A 20,480-nucleotide genomic window follows, 5' to 3' on the forward strand; every position below is an offset into this window, starting at 1 on the left:
TGTGTGCATTCCCCTGCTGTTGGACACCGGTGCAAGTGTGTCTCTCCTGAATGTTGATACCTACAGTCAATTTTTCGGTTCACTGCCACTGTCCGCACCCTCAGCTGTCCTCTGTGGGTATGGTGACTCCAAAATCGATCTGGTTGGCTCTCTCCAACTGACTGTCCGCTATGGAACCAAGCTGGTGCCTAATGCAGTTTTTCATGTGGCACGCCGTGGGGCCAACCTGATGGGCCTGGACCTGTTCTCCGCTCTGGGGTTCTCCCTCTTAGACACAAGGGGGGCAGCAATCCTGACTGTCGCCACACCTTGGCAGCAGAAGTGGCCATCGCTGTTTATGGGGCTGGGCTGCCTCTCCGCCTTCACCCATCAACCTCTCCTCAACCCTGCTGTGAAATCTGTCATCCAACCACTGCGCCGCATCCCGTTGGCTCTCCGTGATGGGGTCTCCGCCGAGCTGCAACAACTGCTGGAAACTGGCATCATTGAACCGGTGGACGCGTCACCTTGGGTCTCAAACCTCGTGGTGGCTAAGAAGAAGTCGGGGGGCCTGCGTGTCTGCGTCGATCTACGTGCAGTAAATAAGGCAGTGGTCCCTGATAAGTATCCACTGCCCACCTCAGAAGAACTCACTGCTCAGTTCTATGGCTCTGAGGTGTTCTCCAAACTCGACCTCAGACAGGGGTACTTACAGGTGCCCCTCCATCCCAGCAGCCGAAACCTCACAGCCTTTGTGACACACGCAGGAGTGTTTCGCTACACCAGGATGCCTTTCGGTCTCAGCTCCGCCCCTAGCTGCTTCCAGAAAATCATGGTCTCCGTGCTGGCTGGCATACTGGGCGTGGCCATTTATCTGGACGATATAGTGGTACACGGGCCCACCAGTGAAATCCACGACAAGCGCCTTAACATGGTCTTCGCAGCCCTGTCCAAGCACAAGCTAACTCTCAATGCTGAGAAATGTGTCCTCTCTGTGCCAGCCATCGACTTCGTGGGGTTCCGGCTGTCAGCGAGCGGTGTAACTCCACTACAATCCAACGTGGACGCCATTCAGGCCATCCCTGAGCCCAGCTCGGCCGCCCAGGTCGCCTCCTTCCTGGGTATGACAAGTTACTACCTGAGGTTTCTTCCCCAGTACTCTGCGACCACAGCCCCCCTGCGCCAGCTGCTGAGTAAGGACGAGCCATGGGTGTGGTCAAAGGCATGCAGTGACGCTGTGCGTGATCTCAAGACTCAACTGACTTCACCACCAGTGTTGGCTCACTTCAACATCTCCAGCTCCACCTTTGTGACCTGTGACGCATCAGCCACAGCGATAGGGGCCATGCTGTCTCAAACCCAGAACGGTGTGGAGAAGCCCATTGCCTTCGCCTACCGTGCCCTCATCCTGACCGAGCAGCGGTACTCCGTGGGTGAGCGTGAGGCATTAGCCTGTATCTGGGCTTGTGAAAGGTGGCACCTCTACCTCTATGGCCGCTCCTTCACCTTCAGGACAGATCACCAGGCCCTGACAGCGCTGCTGTCCACATCTGGGACAGGCCACAAACCCCTGAGGCTGCACCGCTGGTCTGACCGCCTCCGCCAGTACAACTTCAGCCTGCAGTTCACCCCAGGCAGAGACAATGTTGTCGCCGACCTGCTCTCTCGCTCTGTCTCCACCCCAGCTCCACAGACGGACACTGACTGTGTAGAAAAGGACATTGTCCAAATGCTACACACACCCTTCCAGGCCACTGTCTCTCTGCAGGAGCTGAGGGCAGCCTCCGAACAGGACCCTGTCCTCTCCCAGCTCCGCACCTACATCCAGAACGGCTGGCCTCACAAGGTCCCAGAGGAGCTGGCTGCGTTCGCCCGAGTCAGACAGGAGCTCTCCTGCTGGAACGACACCTGCGTGGCACGTGGGTTTTGCACAGTGGTCCCAGCTGCTCTCCATGCACGTGTTTTGAATACGGCGCATGAAGGCCACCTGGGCATTGTGAAACTGAAACAGCGCTGCCGAGACCTGGTGTGGTGGCCGGGGATAGACAGAGATATTGAGGCTCTGGTGAAGGACTGTTCTGCCTGCCTTGTGAGTGGCAAGACTGGCCACCAGGCTCCCCCACCCCTGCAACCTCTCGCCTGGCCCTCTCAGCCCTGGGAACACCTGCAGTTGGACATTTGTGGTGAGATCCATGGAGTTCCCCACCACCAACGCTTCATGGTGGTCGCCTACGATCTACACTCAAAATGGCCTGAACTCACCACTTCCGGCACTGTGACCTCACAGATCATCATCGACTTCCTGGACTCTCTTTTCTCTCGCTGGGGCCTCCCAAAGGCCATCACCACTGACAACGGCCCTCAGCTGGTCTCTGCTGAGTTCACTGCTTATCTCGAAAGCAAGGGCATCCGTCATATACGCACTGCGTACTACCACCCCCAGGCCAATGGCGGCATTGAACGTTTTCACCAGTCACTGAAGAACGGCCTCAGAGCACACATGGCCCAAGGGTGCTCTTTCACGCAGGCCATCCGTCACACTCTGCTACACTATCGGGCCACACAGCACTCGACCACAGGCGTCCCCCCAGCCTCTCTCATGCTAGGCCGGGAACTGTGCATGCCCCTTGACAGGCTCCGCCCCTCCACACCTCAGGCACCTCCCTCTGGGGTCAGAGCCTCAGTCACTCGTCAGCAGACGCGGATGAAGCAACGGTTTGACCAGTCAAAACGAACCAGGGTGCCAGACATCAATGTGTCAGACTGGGTCAGGGTCCGCAGGCCCCACAGGGACAATAAAATGGCTTCATACTGGTCCTCTCCTCTCCAAGTCACCCGTCAGTTGGGCCCAGCCACTTACCTCCTCAGCGATGGCACTCGGTGGCACTCCAGTCGTCTACGGAAGGTGTCAGCTCCGCCACACACAGCTGGTGACACAACCATAGCCATTCCCTCAGCATGGCGAGACGCCCCGGGGCTTCATGCAGCTCCTACACGGGCCCCAGACATTTCTGGGCCTCAGCTCCCCCTGCCATCTCCCTCCCCACCTCGGCCTGCCCAGCCTCAGGCCGCCCCGCGACCTGTTCGCACACGTTTACGCCCTGGCCACCTAGAGGACTTTGTGTCAACCTTTCATGTTTGAAATCCTGCCGGGGGGGGGGGGAAATGTTATGTATGCACACATCGACAGTGCTGCATTTGATTTGGTGCTGTTCTATTGTGCTGGGATCGATTGGTGATGCCTGCGGGCTCTGAGTTGTTTGATCGGGTCTGCCTTTGATGCTGTGTCAGTCTAAATAAAGAATGCCACGGAGAGGTTGTGTCGAGCGACAGCGCTGTGCCCTGACGTGATTTCTAAACTTAATACTAACGTGTCTACTTATCCATGCACGTTACTATATATATATGTGTATATATGTGTATATATATGTGTGTGTATGTATATATATATATATATATATATATATATATATATATATATATATTTTCTGTCTGTCGGCCCGAACACCTCTTGAACAGTCTCTGCGTTGTGTTATTTTTTCATGTATATTGACTCCGGGGCGGACGGAGGGAGAAGACAGTTGTACATACGGTAGACAGGAGTCCTGATAGCGGTTGAGGCAGAGCTGGTAGCTTTCCCACATAGGTACATCACCACTCGTAGCATACAGGCAGCTTGTAACACAAAACGGAACTCGTCAGTTTCTGAGACCACAAAAATAAATAAAATATTCAAAGAACTGATCAATCCATATGAAAAAACGTCATCAATCAACAAAGTAATAGCCTACTTAGCCTGCTAACATTTTATCATGTTAACCAATAGTTTAGCTAGCTCACCCGTACGATGCAATAAAATGTCAAATGGCACTTTTCCAACTTCCATTTTTAAACAAAAATCAAGTCTGTTGTATAAAAAGCATGTATAACAGCCACCTCATATAAGATCTAACAATGATGGGCCTTTGACATATTTTAAAATACCCATTTATGCGGGCGAACGATAGATACCAGCAATTACCTTGCAACACAAAACGGATGTGGCTCTACAGTAGCCACGGAGGGACAAAACACAGAATTCGGAAAAACTCAAGAAAGAAAAATAAGTGCTGACAATGCAAAATTACCCTCTGCCGGCGATTAAGTGTAACTCACTTCCGTACATCTATCTATCTATCTATCTATCTATCTATCTATCTATCTATCTATCTATATCAGTATTGACAGCTGATGATTGCTTATGGCATGAAACAGGCTTGTACTGTCTCATAAATATTTATTTGACTCACTGGATTATTTTGCTCCTTATTTGTTGAGCACTTTCCCTACCATTGAGTGCTTCTTTTAACAAAGTTTTATATATGTGTGTGTGTGCGTGCGTGTGTGTGTGTGCATTATATATATATATATATATATATATATATATATATATATATATATATATATATATATATATATATATATATATATATATATATATATATATATTGTAACGTGCATGGATAAGTAGACACGTTGGCCGCTGGCTGGCGGGTCTGACCCTTTAGTCCAGCGGTTAGCGATGTCTCCTGTGGTGCGGGCGATACAGGTTCGCTTCCTGGCCGCGGCAGTTCCTGTGGTTGCGTTGTCCCCCCGAATTCGCTACAATATATTATCCATTCCATTACCTAAACATTCCATTATCCAAACCGCTTATCCTGCTTGCCAAAAGGAATGGGGAGCGGTGTGGTGGCCTCTTGCTTCCGGGTGTAGTGAGTTAGTGAGTAGTGATCGCCGCGGGTCCATCAGGACCTTAGCATATGGCCGCTCCTACGCAAATGTTCCGCAGCAGCACCTTCTCGTCGTACCTGCTGTTTTCACTAAGTCTGCTGCGGGGGCGACCAGGTTCCCGGCGGTATAACCGGGTGGGTCGATTGGACTCGTTAGCGTTGGTTGGCAGCCCATCTAGGAGAAGGACAACTCTGATTTCAAACCCGGGTAGATGAAGCTCGTTAGCCTTGTCAAGCAGTTCATCTAGAAGGCAAACTCTGATTTAAACCTCCGCTGCCTTGCGGGTATACTCGTATAGAGGAAAGGCTTCGGGAAGAAACCCTGAGGAAAAAATCTGCATCCGTCTCCATTGCCAGTCCTCTCGCTTAGTCTTGCCACTGGTAGTAGGTGGTCTCGGACGAGAGAGTGGGGTTGATAATGCGCAACTCTTCCTCACTTTCATCATCGCGCAAGTCATCAGTCATCCATCACTATGAAGTAGATGGTTCTCGTCGCTGCGACGGACGAATAACATATATATATATATATATATATATATATATATATATATATATATATATATATATATATATATATATATATAGTAACAATAGGAAATATTGTTAGGAACCATTGTTTAGTTCCTTGTTTACACAGGGGTCGTTTAGGGAGTTGCACCTGGAATAACGGACCGAGCATGATGCATAACCTTACGTGCCGAAGTTATTATTAAAGTTTATAGCCCCGTGGGGTTGAAACGAGTTGTAACGTCTCATTAGTAGAAGGTAACAACACACTTTAACATGGTGGCAGCGGCGGACGACTCGGTTTGAGGTTTGGTGCGGAAAAGTTTCTAGGAGCGGGAGAGCGGTTAGTGTTCCTAAGCAACGTTCAGTATATGTTAGCATTAGCTGCTAGCGTGAGACTGCCGTGTGACATGGATGGGCTTAAACCACCGCAAACGTTATGTCTGGACTTAAGCAACCTTTCGAGGACATGGAAGACCTGGAGGGACGAGTTTGCTCTGTATGTGGATTTAGCCATGGCTGACGCCGATGACAAACAGAAGGTGAAACTGTTCAGCTATCTTGTCGGGGAGAGCGGCAGGGAACTTATGGACACGTTACTGGGCGACACACCGAAGGATGCATGGACGTTAGATGACGTTATCGAGAAGTTTGATGATCACTGCGACCCCAGCGTTAACGAGACTGTGGAACGTTATCGTTTTTTTTTTTTACAAAAAACCAGGGCACCAGTGAAAATATAGACCATTATGTCATGGAACTGAGAGTGTTGGCAAGAACATGCAACTTTGGGACAGTGAGAGACTCGCTCATTCGGGATCGGATTGTGTGTGGAGGTAACAACACAATCGTAAGAGAAAGACTGCTCCGACAGAAAAACTTGACACTGGACACATGTTTGCAGCTGTGCAGAGCCGCTGAGCTCTCAAAGGACAATGTGAAAACCATCTCGGGATCGATGGTGGAAGAGGTACATGCAGTGCAAGGAGCACAGTATCGGAAACAGACGCGCAACACTGTGGAGTGCAGATATTGTGGAAAAATGCATGAGAAAAGTAAAAAAAAGTGCCCAGCGTTTGGGAAGAAGTGCACAAAGTGTGGAAGAGAGAACCACTTTGCAGCAAAATGCAGAGTAAAACCGGAACTAAGGAAAAATAAATATGTGAGTAAAATAACAACTGAATCTGAGAGTGATGAATATGAAGATATTATCACCTGTGTAAAAGAAACTGAGAAAAGGAAGAAAACTCAGCTTCTCTATGCTGGCATGCTTCTAGGCAAGGACATGATCAAATTCCAAATAGACTGTGGTGCCAGTTGCAATATCATCCCAATTAACCTGCTGAATCCAGATGCCAAATTAGAACACACGAAGAGTGTACTAGTAATGTACAATAAAACCAATTAAAACCACTGGGAAAATGTAAAGTGAAAATAAGAAACCCGAGAAACAACAAGCTATATCGCTTAGAGTTCCAGGTGGTGAATGCAGCTGGTACAGTGCCTCTGCTGGGTAGGAGAGCCAGTGAGGCCATGAAATTGATAAAAGTGCAATATGAAAACATCATGACAATAGACAGTATTGTCACAACAGAAACAACAACAGGCCAGTGGATAATGGGACAAATTAAAGATGAGTATGCTGATGTGTTCATTGGCGATGGCTGCCTCGAGGGAAAATACAAAATAGAGGTGGACAGCACAGTGAAACCAGTACAGCTGCCAAAGAGGCGGGTCCCTGTCGCCATGATGAAACCACTGAAGGACGAGCTACAGGACCTACAGCAAAGAGGGATCATAACACCTGTGGAATGCAGTACAGATTGGATCAGTGCAATGGTGGTGGTACAGAAACCAAGTGGGAAACCAAGAGTGTGTATCGATCCCAAGCCTTTGAACAAAGCTCTAAAGCGCAGTCACTTCCCACTGCCAACCATTGAGGACATTTTACCGGACTTGTCAAAAGCAAAAGTGTTCACAGTGTGTGATGTCAAGAGTGGATTCTGGCATGTGCAGCTGGAGGAGGAGTCCAGCTATTTAACAACATTTGCCACTCCATTCGGACGTTACAGGTGGCTGAGGATGCCAATGGGGATAAGTCCGGCCCCAGAAATCTTTCAGAGAAAGCTCACACAAGCGCTCGACGGTGTACCGGGCTTGTACATTATAGCTGACGATGTACTGATCACAGGCCAAGGGGAAACACAGGAGGAAGCTGAGCGTGACCATGATGGAAAACTGAGACTGTTTCTTGAAAGATGCAGACAAAAGAACATCAAGCTGAACAAAGACAAATTCAAGCTGAGACAAAAGGAGACCACATACATTGGACACCGCCTGACGGCTGATGGACTCAGGGCGGATCCAGAGAAAGTGCTTGCCGTTGAGAAGATGCCGGCACCGACTGATGTGAAAGGAGTGCAAAGGCTGCTAGGTATGGTAAATTATCTAGCCAAGTTTTGTCCCCACCTCTCAGACCAGTGCGTAGTGTTGAGAGATTTGACACACAAAAACAGGGAGTGGAACTGGACAGCACAGCATGAGGAGGCTTTCCTCAAATTGAAAGAGACTATAGCAAAGGTCCCAGTACTGAAATATTACAACCCAGATGAGGAACTCACAGTGCAGTGTGACGCTTCAGACACAGGTTTAGGCGCAGCGCTCATGCAGATGGGTAAGCCAATAGCATTTGCAAGCAGAGCACTCACTCAAACAGAGCGTGGGTATGCACAAATAGAAAAGGAGTTCTTAGCAATGGTTTTTAGCATGGAAAGATTTCACCAGTACACATACGGCCGAAAAGTGACGGTGCAAAGTGATCACAAGCCGTTGGAAACAATAGTGAGAAAACCTCTACTAAGTGCACCCAAAAGGCTGCAGGGAATGATGCTGCGCATACAAAAGTATGATCTAGATGTAGTATATGTGCCAGGTAGAGACATGGTGCTAGCAGACACTCTGAGCAGAGCTTATCTTCCTGAGAGTGCACCGGATGCAGAACTAGAGACTGTCAACATGGCACAACACTTACCTATCGCAGCAGACAGGCTACATGATATACGATCTGCCACAAAAGAGGATGAAACACTGCAGCTTCTCATCAAAATGATGCAGCAAGGATGGCCTGACGATAAGTCAAAAACACCAAGGGAAATCAAGCCCTACTTCTCATTCCAAGAGGAGTTAAGCCACCAAGATGGAATAGTGTTCAGGAGTGAGCGCGCTGTCATCCCTGATGCATTGAGGAAAGACATCACTTGCCGCCCACACGCATCACATCTGGGTGTGGAAGGATGCCTACGGAGGGCTAGGGAGTGTGTCTATTGGCAGGGCATGAACGACCAAATAAAATCATATATAGCAAAGTGTGACATCTGCAGATCAATGGACATTAAACAACAAAAAGAAACACTAATGTCACATGATGTGCCAAGCAGGCCGTGGGCAAAGGTGGGCACGGATCTGTTCATGTTTGAAACAAAGACTACCTCATAATTGTTGATTTTTTCTCAAATTTTTGGGAAATAGATTACCTGGCAGATACCAAGTCAACCACAGTGATACGGAAGCTGAAAGCTCATTTTGCCTGCCAAGGTATCCCAGATATTGTAATCTCGGACAATGGCCCACAGTATTCGTCACAAGAATTCCAGAAGTTCAGTCGACTGTGGGGATTTCAACATAAAACCTCATCACCAGGTTACCCGCAAAGCTGAGTCAGCTGTTAAGACAGCAAAAAGACTCTTGCTCAAAGCCAAGGCTGCTGGACGGGATCCTTATCTCGCCCTTCTGGACCACCGCAACACACCATCACAGGGTACTGATACCACACCAGCACAGCGGCTGCTCAGTCGCCATACCAAAACACTACTGCCAACCAAGGCAAGCCTGTTACAGCCGAAAGTTGTGCAGGTGAAACAGGATTTACAAAATAACCAACAACGGCAGAGGGCATACTACGACAGGTCGGCTAAAGACTTGGACACGCTTGCCCCAGGTGAATGTGTGAGAGTTCAGCCTCTCGCACCCCACACTGGCTGGAGAGTGGGCAAGGTGCTGAGGCCGGTCGATAGGAGATCCTATGAGGTCCAGCTGCACATGGGTGGTGTCATCAGGAGAAATCGCAGACACCTCAGGCATGCACCAGGGGCAATCTTCACTGACACTATGGACATGGAGCTCAGCAGCCCCAGTCAGCCAGAGAGTGTTGAACCCGGACATTCAGAGAGTGTTCCTTCTCGCAGTGTCTTAGCAGGAAACAAAACCAAGGACACTGGTGACAGGGCCAACCCTGTTACCACCAGATCAGGCTGCTCTGTTGTGCAGCCGCAGCGATACAAAGACTTTGTGACCTCACATAGATGAATGGATCTGTAGCACTAATGGACTTTGGGGGGGGGCATGAATGAAAAAGAAAAAAAAGTGAATCACAAATGTTGTGCAAATGTATTAAAGGTTCTAAAAAAAAAGAAGAAACTGAAAAGAGAAAGGATGTAACAATGGGAACTATTGTTAGGAACCATTGTTTAGTTCCTTGTTTACACAGGGGTCGTTTAGGGGGTTGCACCTGGAATAACGGACCGAGCATGATGCATAACCTTACGTGCCGAAGTTATTATTAAAGTTTATAGCCCCGTGGGGTTGAAACGAGTTGTAACGTCTCATTAGTAGAAGGTAACAACACACTTTAACATATATATATATATATATATATATATATATATATGTAACGTGCATGGATAAGAAGACACGCTGGCCGCTGCCTGGCAAATCTAACTCTTAAGTCGAGCGGTTAGCGATGTCTCCTGCGGTGCGGGCGATACGGGTTCGCTTCCCGGCCGCGGCAGTTCCGGTGGTTGCGTTGTCCCCCGAATTCGCTACAATATATATATATATATATATATATATCCTCGTGATTCCACTTTTGTAATCTAATTGACAACGCTGACTGTGGGCACATGGAGGAAGGGGGGGTAGGATGGAGGGCGTTACACTCATGTCATGATTATTCAAGCATGCAGTTTTTTTTCCTAATTTACACGTACAGAAAATATAAAAAAAGATACAATACATAATTTGAAAAGGAATGGGACGGAGAATTGCCTAAAAACCCTCCAAGGGCTTGAAAAGTGGCATTCTCCAGGCAGCACACTACGAGGAAAAAAAATACAGCAATGCAGTATGCACAATTTGCATGTATAAATCAATTTTTGTATTCTTGTGGTGGAATGTATCCCCAATTCCAACGTTGTTAGTGTCAATGCTGCGACCTGACGACACCTGAGATTACTCCTCTTGGTCTTGCAGTTAGTGATCGTCCTGATGTCCCATCTTGATTTGGGTGGTTGTGAAATTGTACATTGTGCAGCTGTTTCATCTAGATTGCATATTTATTATGTAATTATCGCTGGAATAATAAGATACGCTGTTCGAATATATTAACCCACACAGCCCATGAATAGCAATGAAGATCAAAGCAATCTTAGCTAATGTCTATGCGAGAGGCAGTTCTGTGTATGTGCTTTGTACATGTGTGCAGTGTGTAGACAAAGGGACAGACCCACACACACGTACGCACGCACGCACACACACACACACACACACACACATGCTTGAAAGACAAACTGACTTCTCTCGCAACCTACCAGTAGTTCTGTTTCACTGCTTTTATGGCCTTGTCATTACCACTGATGTTGGGAATTTGAGATGGTAGACTTTGTTTAGTAGATACTTCTTAAAGTGTATCTGACATAAGGTGTTTGTTATTTCTTGGCGTCGCACTGTTCTATCTTTTTTCATAGCCATTAACATGCTACTCATGTCTGACACACACAATGGTAGTGTGCTGCCCCTGAGCCTGGTATCTGTGGTTCACTGCTCCAAGGCCATGTGTAGCACCAGTTCCTATGAGAGAGATGATCAGGCAAAATCGAGCACAGCCAGGCCTCGTGGTTGTGGCCATTTGCTATTATGCACAGCTTATTAAAGGGCTGTCCTGGCACAGGAACAGAAGGCCTCACTAATATCTGTGAAGCTACATGGCTGAGGGCCTCTTCACTTCATGGTCAGACAAAAGGGGGATTCAAGAAAGTGTGTGTGTGTGTGTGTGTGTGTGTGTGTGTGTGTGTGTGTGTGTGTGTGTGTGTGTGTGTGTGTGTGTGTGTGTGTGTGTGTGTTTTCCTGTTGGAAGCTGTGTGTTTGAGAGACAGAGATAGAAATGAAGTGAGTGAGTGAGTGAGCAACTGAGTGAGTGAGTGAGCAAGTCGGTGAGCGAGTGAGTGAGCGAGTGGGTGAGCGAGTGAGTGAGCAAGTGAGCGAGTGCGTGAGTGAGTGAGCAAGTCAGTAAGCGAGTGAGTGAGTGAGCAAGTGGGTGAGCAAGCGAGCAAGTGAGCAAGTGAGTGAGTGAGAGAGTGAGCAAGTAAGTGAGTGAGTGACCGAGTGAGCGAGTGAGCAAGTGAGTGAGTGAGCGAGCTAGCAAGTGAGTGAGTGAGTGAGCAAGCAAGCGAGTGAGTAAGCAAGCGAGTGAGCGAGTGAAGTAGCGAGCGAGTAAGTGAGTGAGTGAGCGAGTGAGTGAGCAAGTGGGTGAGCAAGTGAGTGAGTGAGCGAGTGAGTGAGTGAGTGGGTGAATGAGCAAGTGAGCGAGTGAGCAAGTGAGTGAGTGAGTGAGTGCACGAGTGAGCAAGTGATTGAGCGAGTGAGTGAGTGAGCAAGTCAGTAAGCGAGTGAGTGAGCAAGCAGGTGAGCGAGTGAGCAAGTGAGTGAGCGAGTGAGTGAGCAAGTGAGTGAATGAGTGAGTGAGTGCGCAAGTGAGTGAGTGAGGAAGCGAGGGAGTGAGTGGGCCAGCAAGTAAGAGAGTGTTCCTCAGACTCAGTTGAGACTTGAAAATTACAGTATGTTTCTGCCTGAATGGCTGCTATCTGATGGGTTATTACCATTTCTTTGTTGTATCATGTAAAATGCATTTCAATGATTCACACAATTTGATTTGAGAGAGAGTTTACATTCTCCAAATGGAAGTATAATGCAGCCAATTTTCCATCAATTAACTTGTCTCACTCTCCGGCAGTGACTTGACAGGACTGTTACAATGGGACCTGATGACTTATGACTTGACAGAGGGTAACTCATAGTGCCACCTCTGCCTCTCTGTGATTCTTCAGAGGTGTGAGTCGGACTGAGGCTTCAGTCTTGGAAAAGAGTACTCAGTGACTCACATGCTCATTCTAATGATAGAAGTTCTTTTAACTGCAGCTCTGCAGCTCTCTGGCTTCTTGCATTAGAGGTCTTGAAGGGTAAACAAGCTTCTTTGTCCTCTGTGTGGGATGTGTGCGCCAGACCCAACAAATGTCACTCTGAATCAAACCCTGCTGCTGTGCTTTGTACATGAGTCAAGCTGTCCTGTCTCATTGTAGCCGAAAAAGGTGATGTCGCAAATTCAAACAGCAGAGTAAGAGCACAAAGAATTGCTCACTTTCTTACAATATAAATTGCACCATGCATAAGCTGTACATGACCACCTTAACTACAGGGAAAATGGTCACTTAATCCTTTTCTAAACCTTTCTGATTTAATTACAGTCAGTTTCATTGTTCCAAACACACACACACACACACACACACACACACACACACACAAAGATATGCACACACGTTCTTCACAGTAATGAGCTAAAATGATTTGAGGTACAATTACAAACCAGTGGCGGATCATTAGCAACTAATTTGTTTTATTTAGATTAATTAGAATTTTTTTTACAGATTTTCTAAGCAATCTGCTCAACACTGCTAAAATAGTCATGAGAGTATTATGATGTCATAATAATTTCATTTTAATAGATGTTGTTTAATGACTTGTTTATGACTTGTTGATGTATTATCCCTTCTTACTGTAGCATATTCAACGGCTAAATGATATGAATAATATTCCTGTGCTTCACCTCATAGGGTTCCCGCACTCCCTGTAAAGAACCTGACTGGATCTGGACCGGTGCACCCGGCGTTAGCAGGTTAGACAACACCTGCTTTCATTCCTGTACACATAGTGTTTAGCAGTTTGTTGCTTATCATTATCTTAAGCCTTTTTCCTTATTTCCGTATCATTTTCCTGCTTTTTCTTTGTGTGACTCTGTGTGCATGTGTGTTTGGATGTGTGTGTGTTGGGTGGGTGGGTGTGGGTGTGTATACATTTGTGTACACACCCTGCTCTCCCTCTTTCTCTATTTATGTCTATGTGTGTCTGTGTGTTTACATGCCTGTGTGTGTGTTTTTATATGCCTCTGTGTGTAACTGTATGTGCGTATGCATGTGAGTTTGTGTGCTCACATGCCTCTCTCTCCTTCCCTCTCTCGCTTTTTGTCTGTCTCTCGCTCTCTTGCTCTCTTTTTTATGTTTTGAGTTTTTGTCAAATGATTATTTTTGGGATTGCTAAAAGATGCATGTTGAGAGTTTGCAATTTGACAAATGTTGTTTACATTGTTAAAAAGATATCAAGTCTGTTTTTTTTGTTAAATAAAGACTTGTTTTAAAATGTCAAATTCTCTCTCTCTCTCGCTCTCTCTCTTTGTGTGAGTTTGTGTGCTTGCATGCCCCTCTTGCTCTCGCTCTGTCTCTCTCTCTGTGTATGGTGTGTGTGTGTGTGTGTGTGTGTGTGTGTGTGTGTGGGTGTGGGTGTGTGTGTGTGTATGTGTGTGCGCGTGCGTGTGTGTCAGGTATGACAGGTATCTTAATGTGTGCGGCAGGATTGCCGGTGTGTCTGACCCGGGCCCCAAAGCCCATACTGCACCCGCCTCCCATTAATAAGAGTGATATGAAGCCTGTGCCAGGGGTCAATGGCATTCGACGCAAAACCAAGAAGAAGCACCTGCGGAGAGGTAGGATCAAGGAAATTGTGATAGCACTTCACAGAATAAAAGAATAAAAGCTTATAAATGCATTGAGGAGAGACAGTGACCAGCCACTGAGAGTCACTGGATTTCTCTGTCTGGATAATAAAGAATGGTATCAGCCAGGCGGCCTGTCAATCTATTGTTAAGCACCAGAGCACAACCATTATAGGACACAAATCGGCTTAAACCTTTTGCAGTGATGATCAAAGGGCAAGAAATGCTCTTCTAAATACCCCTGTTATTCTCAGTTTAGTTGAGTTTCTATAAAACTGTCACAATAACCTTTGCCCAAATCTGCCAACCATGATGATTCAGGAGTGCCCTTCTGTCCTTGTCAAGAGGGTAGTGTTAAAGGATAACGGCTGCTAGCACTGAATTTTGATTAAATGGGGCAAAAAATGTGTTACTCTAACAGTTCTGTGGATGTTACACTGCATTAAGATTGACAGAGTCACATGGAAAGAAATGTAATTAACAGAGGACTATTGTACCGGACTGATTTGCTAAAAGATCTGGTGTTTGTTAGCTTGCATGGCTTTGGGCTTGAATAAGTCCAGGTCGATGGATACTGTGGAAACTACGGGGCTCCCAAGAGGGTCGTTGTCCTAATTGATCACTGAGGCTGTCGAGTTTTCAGCCCTGCACTGCGCCTGTCCTCTCACTCAACCCTCCTCCCCGAGCTCACCACTACACACACAAAACCTCAGTGCAAACCTGAACGGGAAGAAGACACCATAGACTGATGATTGAGGCCAAAATGGCCAAAATGCCAGCTTGTGGGGAAGAGAGAGCAAGAGAGAGAGAGAAAGAGAGAGAGAGAGAAAGGGAGCGAGAGAAGGAGAAAATTTTTGAATTTTTAAAACAAGTCTTTATTTAACAAAAAAATGATCAGAAAACAGGCTTGAAATCTTTTTAACAACAAAAACAATATTTGCCCATTTACTAACACTCAACATGCATCTTTTAACAATCCCCAAAATAATCATTCAACAACAACTCAAAACATAAAAAATAAATAAATTAAAAAAAATAAAAATCAGGTAAGACCCCTTTTATCTGAGCCCTGCAGCAAAAACCAGCTCATCCTCTATAGTTGAACAGGCTATATTTGAAACCAAAAATAAAATTCTGCTTGCAAAAACTTTCCCCAGATGATCTAAATAAATTTTCTAATAGCAGAAACAGGGGTGTAAGCCTCACACATTCTAAAAAACAATGAAAAACTGTTTCTCTCTGGGCACAATAGGGACAGTTGTAATTTACATTAGGGTTTAGCAAAGAAACAAAAGCATTGACCACCACTATGCCATGCAAGACCCTCCACTGAAGATCACCAGCTTTTTTAATTAATGGTGTTTTCTATAAAACCCTCCAGACTGGCTTCACATTCTCTCCCTAGTCCAGCTGGGCTCTCCGGGTTGTATCAGTCCGACCACTCAGTTTTTCTTTATTCAGGATTTTTACCATCATACTATACATGGCCACACATTCAGACTCACATAGAGAACATTTCCCAAATCTAAAAAGGGCCCCGTGCAATTTGTCAGATCAGGAACAATTTTTAATGGATCTTCAAAATTGGGATGAATAAAATCACTACAGTATGATGTCAAAAGTTCCCATTCTTCTTCTGTGAGTTGACCATTCCACTTACATAGCACCCGACTAATGAGGCATGCAGATTTCACTCCCAGGTGAGGTGCTAGTGCAGCAGCATTGTCAAGATTGGGCCCAGCCAGCACCACCACCTGACCCAACGTGAGGACCTTTGCCTTTTAGAAGCCAGCTCAGAGAGTCAGAATAGCCCATTTTCCCCTTCTTAAACATATTCCACACTCTTATGAGCCCACAATAAAAACCAGGTAATCCGTTGAGGTTTGACTTATCAAGATCCATTAAAAAAAAAAAGGCAAGTCCATTCCGAGTCCACAGCAACGTTGAAGTATTGCACAGGCTGCTGGTCTCCACACTAAATCTCTAGGCCCAGTGAGCAATCTCTGAATGAACTGAAGGCGGAAGGCTGCACCCCTAGTGGCCAAATGGATCAGCCCTTGACCCCCTTCATCTTTAGGAAGGTACAGCACATGCTGAGGAATCCAGCGCAAGTTGTCCCAGAAAAAGTTCACCAGCACAGCCTGAATCTTGGCCAGGAGATTGGTTGGAGGATCAACACATGTTAACCGATGCCATAGATTTGATGACATCAGGTTGTTGATTACCAACATGCAACCCCTATATGACAGTTTTGGTAGAATCCATTTCCACTTCTTAAGATGCGCTTCTACTTTTTCCAAAACATTCTCCAAATTCTTATTTGAAAAAGTTTCATTCCCCACAAACACTCCCAGCTTTTCATCCCTCCCCTTTTCCATTTCCCCCAGCTATGGTTTAAATAGTGCTACTGCCTAGTGGATACCTCGGGAGAGGAATAGGCTATGGGAGTAAACCCCTACAGAAAATCAACGTCCACAGTGCTGTTGTTTATTGTTTTTCTTGTCCTTTTGTATGTGTTTAAGTAGGAGAGTACAGCTTGCATCGTGTGTGGCTGCCGGTTCTCCCTCTTGTAGCTCCCCTTCCCATCCACCCCTGTATGTTTTGTTTATCTGTTCTTGTTGCACCCCGTTTATTGTAAAGCGACTTTGAGTGTAAGAAAAGCGCTATATAAGTTTGATTTATTATTATTATTATTATGTCAACCCCCCAGGTAACATGAGTTTACCATTCAGTCCCTCTCCTACCACTAGTGCCTGACTTTTCCCCCATTTTACCCTAGCTGATGATATCTGACCAAACTTGTTAAAATTTTTTACTAAGACATCAACGTCTCTTTGGTCCTTTACAAACACAGCTACATCATCTGCATAGGCAGAGAGCTTAAAGGTTGCGCTGCAACCAGCAAAAGTGACTCCAGACAACTCACACCTCAATTTATGCAACAGGGCCTCGATGGCCCCAGAGAGTACAATATTCCAGACAAAGAACATCCCTGCCTAATTCCCCTTTGAATCTTAAAAGGAGCACTCAAACCACCATTCATTTTAAGTACACTCTCAATGTCACTGTACAAAACCTTGATCTTAGCTATATAACCTGGGCTGAAACCGAAAGCCTTCACGGTTTGCAACAAGTGTTGGTGTTCAACCTGGTCAAAAGCCTTTTCCTGATCTATGGAAATAAGACCAGTTTCAACTCCCATTGAATTAGAGACATCCAAAACATCCCTAATTAAAGTAATATCAGTGATCAGCCTACCGGACACACAGTAAGTCTGGTCAACATGGATAATCTTCTTCATCACTTTTCTCAGTCTGTTTGCTAACATCCTAGAAAAGATCTTGTAATCAGTGCAGAGCAGGGAAACTGGTCACCAGTTCCTAATAACCTGCAAATCCCCTTTCTTTGGCAAGAGAGTAATGACGGCACCGCGTTTGAGCATATTAGCTCCTTCACGCCTCAGGGCGCATACATTTCTGATGGCCGTACGGTCGCTCCATCCCACTTCTGACACCAATGTAGCGAATTCGGGGGACAACGCAACCACAGGAGCTGCCGCGGCCGGGAAGCGAACCCGCATCGCCCGAAACGCAGGAGACATCGCTAACCGCTCGACTAAAGGCTCAGACCCGCGAGCCAGCGGCCAGCGTGTCTACTTATCCATGCACGTTACACTATCAAGAAACTTAACTACGGCACTGTACATTCTGGATGCTGATTTTATGCTTCCCATATCACCCACCGCGAGGCAGCCCTCCTCCACCGAATATCTGACCACCGGAGCCACTTTAATTGCATGCCGACGTGTCAACTTCCCAAACGCCGTCCCTCCACCTCCCACAGCGGCCATATTGCCCCGCTAGGCCGGTAGCACCGCTAGCGAAAATAAAACAACTCCACTTAAACCGACCACCGAAAAAAACTAACTAAAAACAAACAACAACAAACCCACAGAAAGCACGTGCAAAAGGACAAAAAAAGTCAAAGTTTTAGAAACTCGCTCACACCGAAGCAACACGCTGCTACTCCGTACACACACTCGCACTTCCGCTCAGAGAGAGAGAGAGAGAGAGAGAGAGAGAGAGAGAGAGAGAGAGAGAGAGAGAGAGAGAGAGAGAGAGAGAGAGAGAGAGAGAGAGAGAGAGAGAGAGAGAGAGAGAGAGAGAGAGAGAAGAATATGACATAGGTCTATGACAGGAATGGGGTTCTACAGACAGAAGGGTGAGATTTAGGTTTATCATGCTCTGGTTGCTGCTCAGAAGGAAAAAATAGGCCAGACTGGCTCTTGATCCGGCTAATGAAGCCATCAAAGCGCGACAGGAAAATGCATAAATGAGTCTCCTCACTCTCTCCTTTTCGCCACCTCCTCTTTCCCCTTACCCCTTTCTATTATTCTATCTTTCCTCAGGCTACACTGTCTTCCTTGGTTCTTCTCTCCCCTTCATTTCACTTAGTCCTTTTCTCTCTCTCGCTCCTCGGCTCTCTCTCTCGCTCTCCCTCCCTCTCGCTCTATCGCTCTCTCTCTCCCTCCCTCTCTCGCTCTCTCTCCCTCTTTCGCACGCTCTTTCTCGCCGTATCTCTATCTCCCTCCCTCCCACACTTCCCTCCTCTGTTCTCCAGCCATTCCTCAAATGCACAAACACAAAACGTCGGGGGAAAAGAGGTTGCCTGTAAGCGTATTAAGGCTGTAAACTGTGGGTGTGTTCTCAGCCATGCTACCCTGGCTGCACACAGGGGATTATCTATGTGTGGTGATGGCTCATTGTTTTGTGACGGTTTGAAGGTGACCTCCTCTTCAACATCAAACACTCCCATACCGTACCCACAAACACTCACACTTCCAGCCACATGTGCGCTATATGTACTTGGAACTCATCCCAATCACGTATAGTGGACATCAAACCTTGTTTACTCTGAGGAGTGATTTGATTAACCCGTTATGATGGCCATTCCTCATCTACAGATATACAGTCACTATTACAAACAGAGATCATCTAGTGCTTCATGTTGCGATTTATCTATTCCAGCACAGGACACCCACATTATATTGCCTACTTTCTTCCAAGAGTGTTTGAGTATATCTGAGCATGCGTATGTGTGTTTATATACTATGTATGCGTGGATATGTGTAAGAGACACTTTAATCTGTCTTTAGTGATCATCTCATCCATCCAATGTTGCATTGATAGATGTAATGTTGTTTTATCACAAGGAAAAAACCCAGAGGACGTGGTGCGGAGATACACAGAGAAGATTAAAGTGGTCCCAGACGAGGTAAGAAAAGACAAACACACACACACACACACACACACACACACACACACACACACACCTGTTGTGTCCTATCCATTCACCCAGTCACAATCATACCGAGAGAAAGAGCGAGAGAGAGAGATCTTGAATGTAGGTTATTTCCCAGACATCTGGAATCGTGGTCTCATTACGCCGATTTTTAAAAACGGAGGTAAATCAAACCCTGATAATTACAGAGGCATTTGTGTGAACAGTAATCTGGGGAAGTTTTCTGCAACATTATAAATTCTCGGCTCATATACTTCCTTACGAAACGCAATGTCCTGAGCAAAAGTCAAATTGGATTCATTATCAAATCACCGCACATCAGACCATATTTAAACCCTACACACCCTGTTTGACAAATATGTTTATCAAAATAAGAACAAAATATTTGCATGTTTAATTGACTTCAGAAAAGCATTTGATTCAATAAGGCACAATGTTTTATTTTACAAACTACTTGAAAGTGGTGAAGGGGGTAAAACATATAACTTAATAAAATCCATGTATACAAACAACATGTGCAGCATCAAGACTGGACACAAGAGAACATCATTTATTTCTAAAGACGTGGGGGGAGATAAGGCTGTTGTTTATCACCTGCCCTGTTCAACATTTATATTAATGAATTGGCCACCATGTTGGAACAGTCCACAGCAACTGGTCTTACACTTCAAAACTCGGAGATCAAATTCCTGCTGTACGCAAACAATTTAATATTGTTAACTCCAACGAAAGATGAACTTCAACAGAGTTTGAACATACTTCAATGTTACTGTCAGACCTGGGCCCTGGCAGTTAATATCAAAAAATCCAAACAATGATATTTCAAGAGCCAGATGTCAGAGAAACAATTATCATTTTACAACTGGAACACATAATAGAAAACTTTGGAATATAATTATTTAGGCTTGAAAATAAGTTCTACAGGAAATTTCACCCAGCAGTCAAGGAACTGAGAGAGAAAGCATGCAAGGCATTTTATGCAATCAAAATACAAATTCACATTCAGATTCCAATTTTAACTTGGCTCAAATTACTTCAATCAATTA

At 46.0% G+C, this 20,480-nt stretch overlaps 1 protein-coding gene across 1 annotated transcript in view; it reads left to right on the forward strand.

Annotated features, from left to right (window-relative positions):
• dtx1 (deltex 1, E3 ubiquitin ligase) overlaps positions 1 to 20,480 on the forward strand; it is a 67,497-nt gene that overhangs the window by 39,715 nt on the left and 7,302 nt on the right. The window contains exons 4-6 of the mRNA XM_056290547.1: positions 13,199 to 13,260; positions 13,963 to 14,124; positions 19,346 to 19,407. Coding sequence (XP_056146522.1) covers positions 13,199 to 13,260; positions 13,963 to 14,124; positions 19,346 to 19,407 — 286 coding nt within the window. The remainder of the gene's footprint in view (positions 1 to 13,198; positions 13,261 to 13,962; positions 14,125 to 19,345; positions 19,408 to 20,480) is intronic.

Source organism: Lampris incognitus, chromosome 1 (genome assembly GCF_029633865.1).
Source record: "Lampris incognitus isolate fLamInc1 chromosome 1, fLamInc1.hap2, whole genome shotgun sequence".
Classification (NCBI taxonomy): Eukaryota; Metazoa; Chordata; class Actinopteri; order Lampriformes; family Lampridae; genus Lampris; species Lampris incognitus.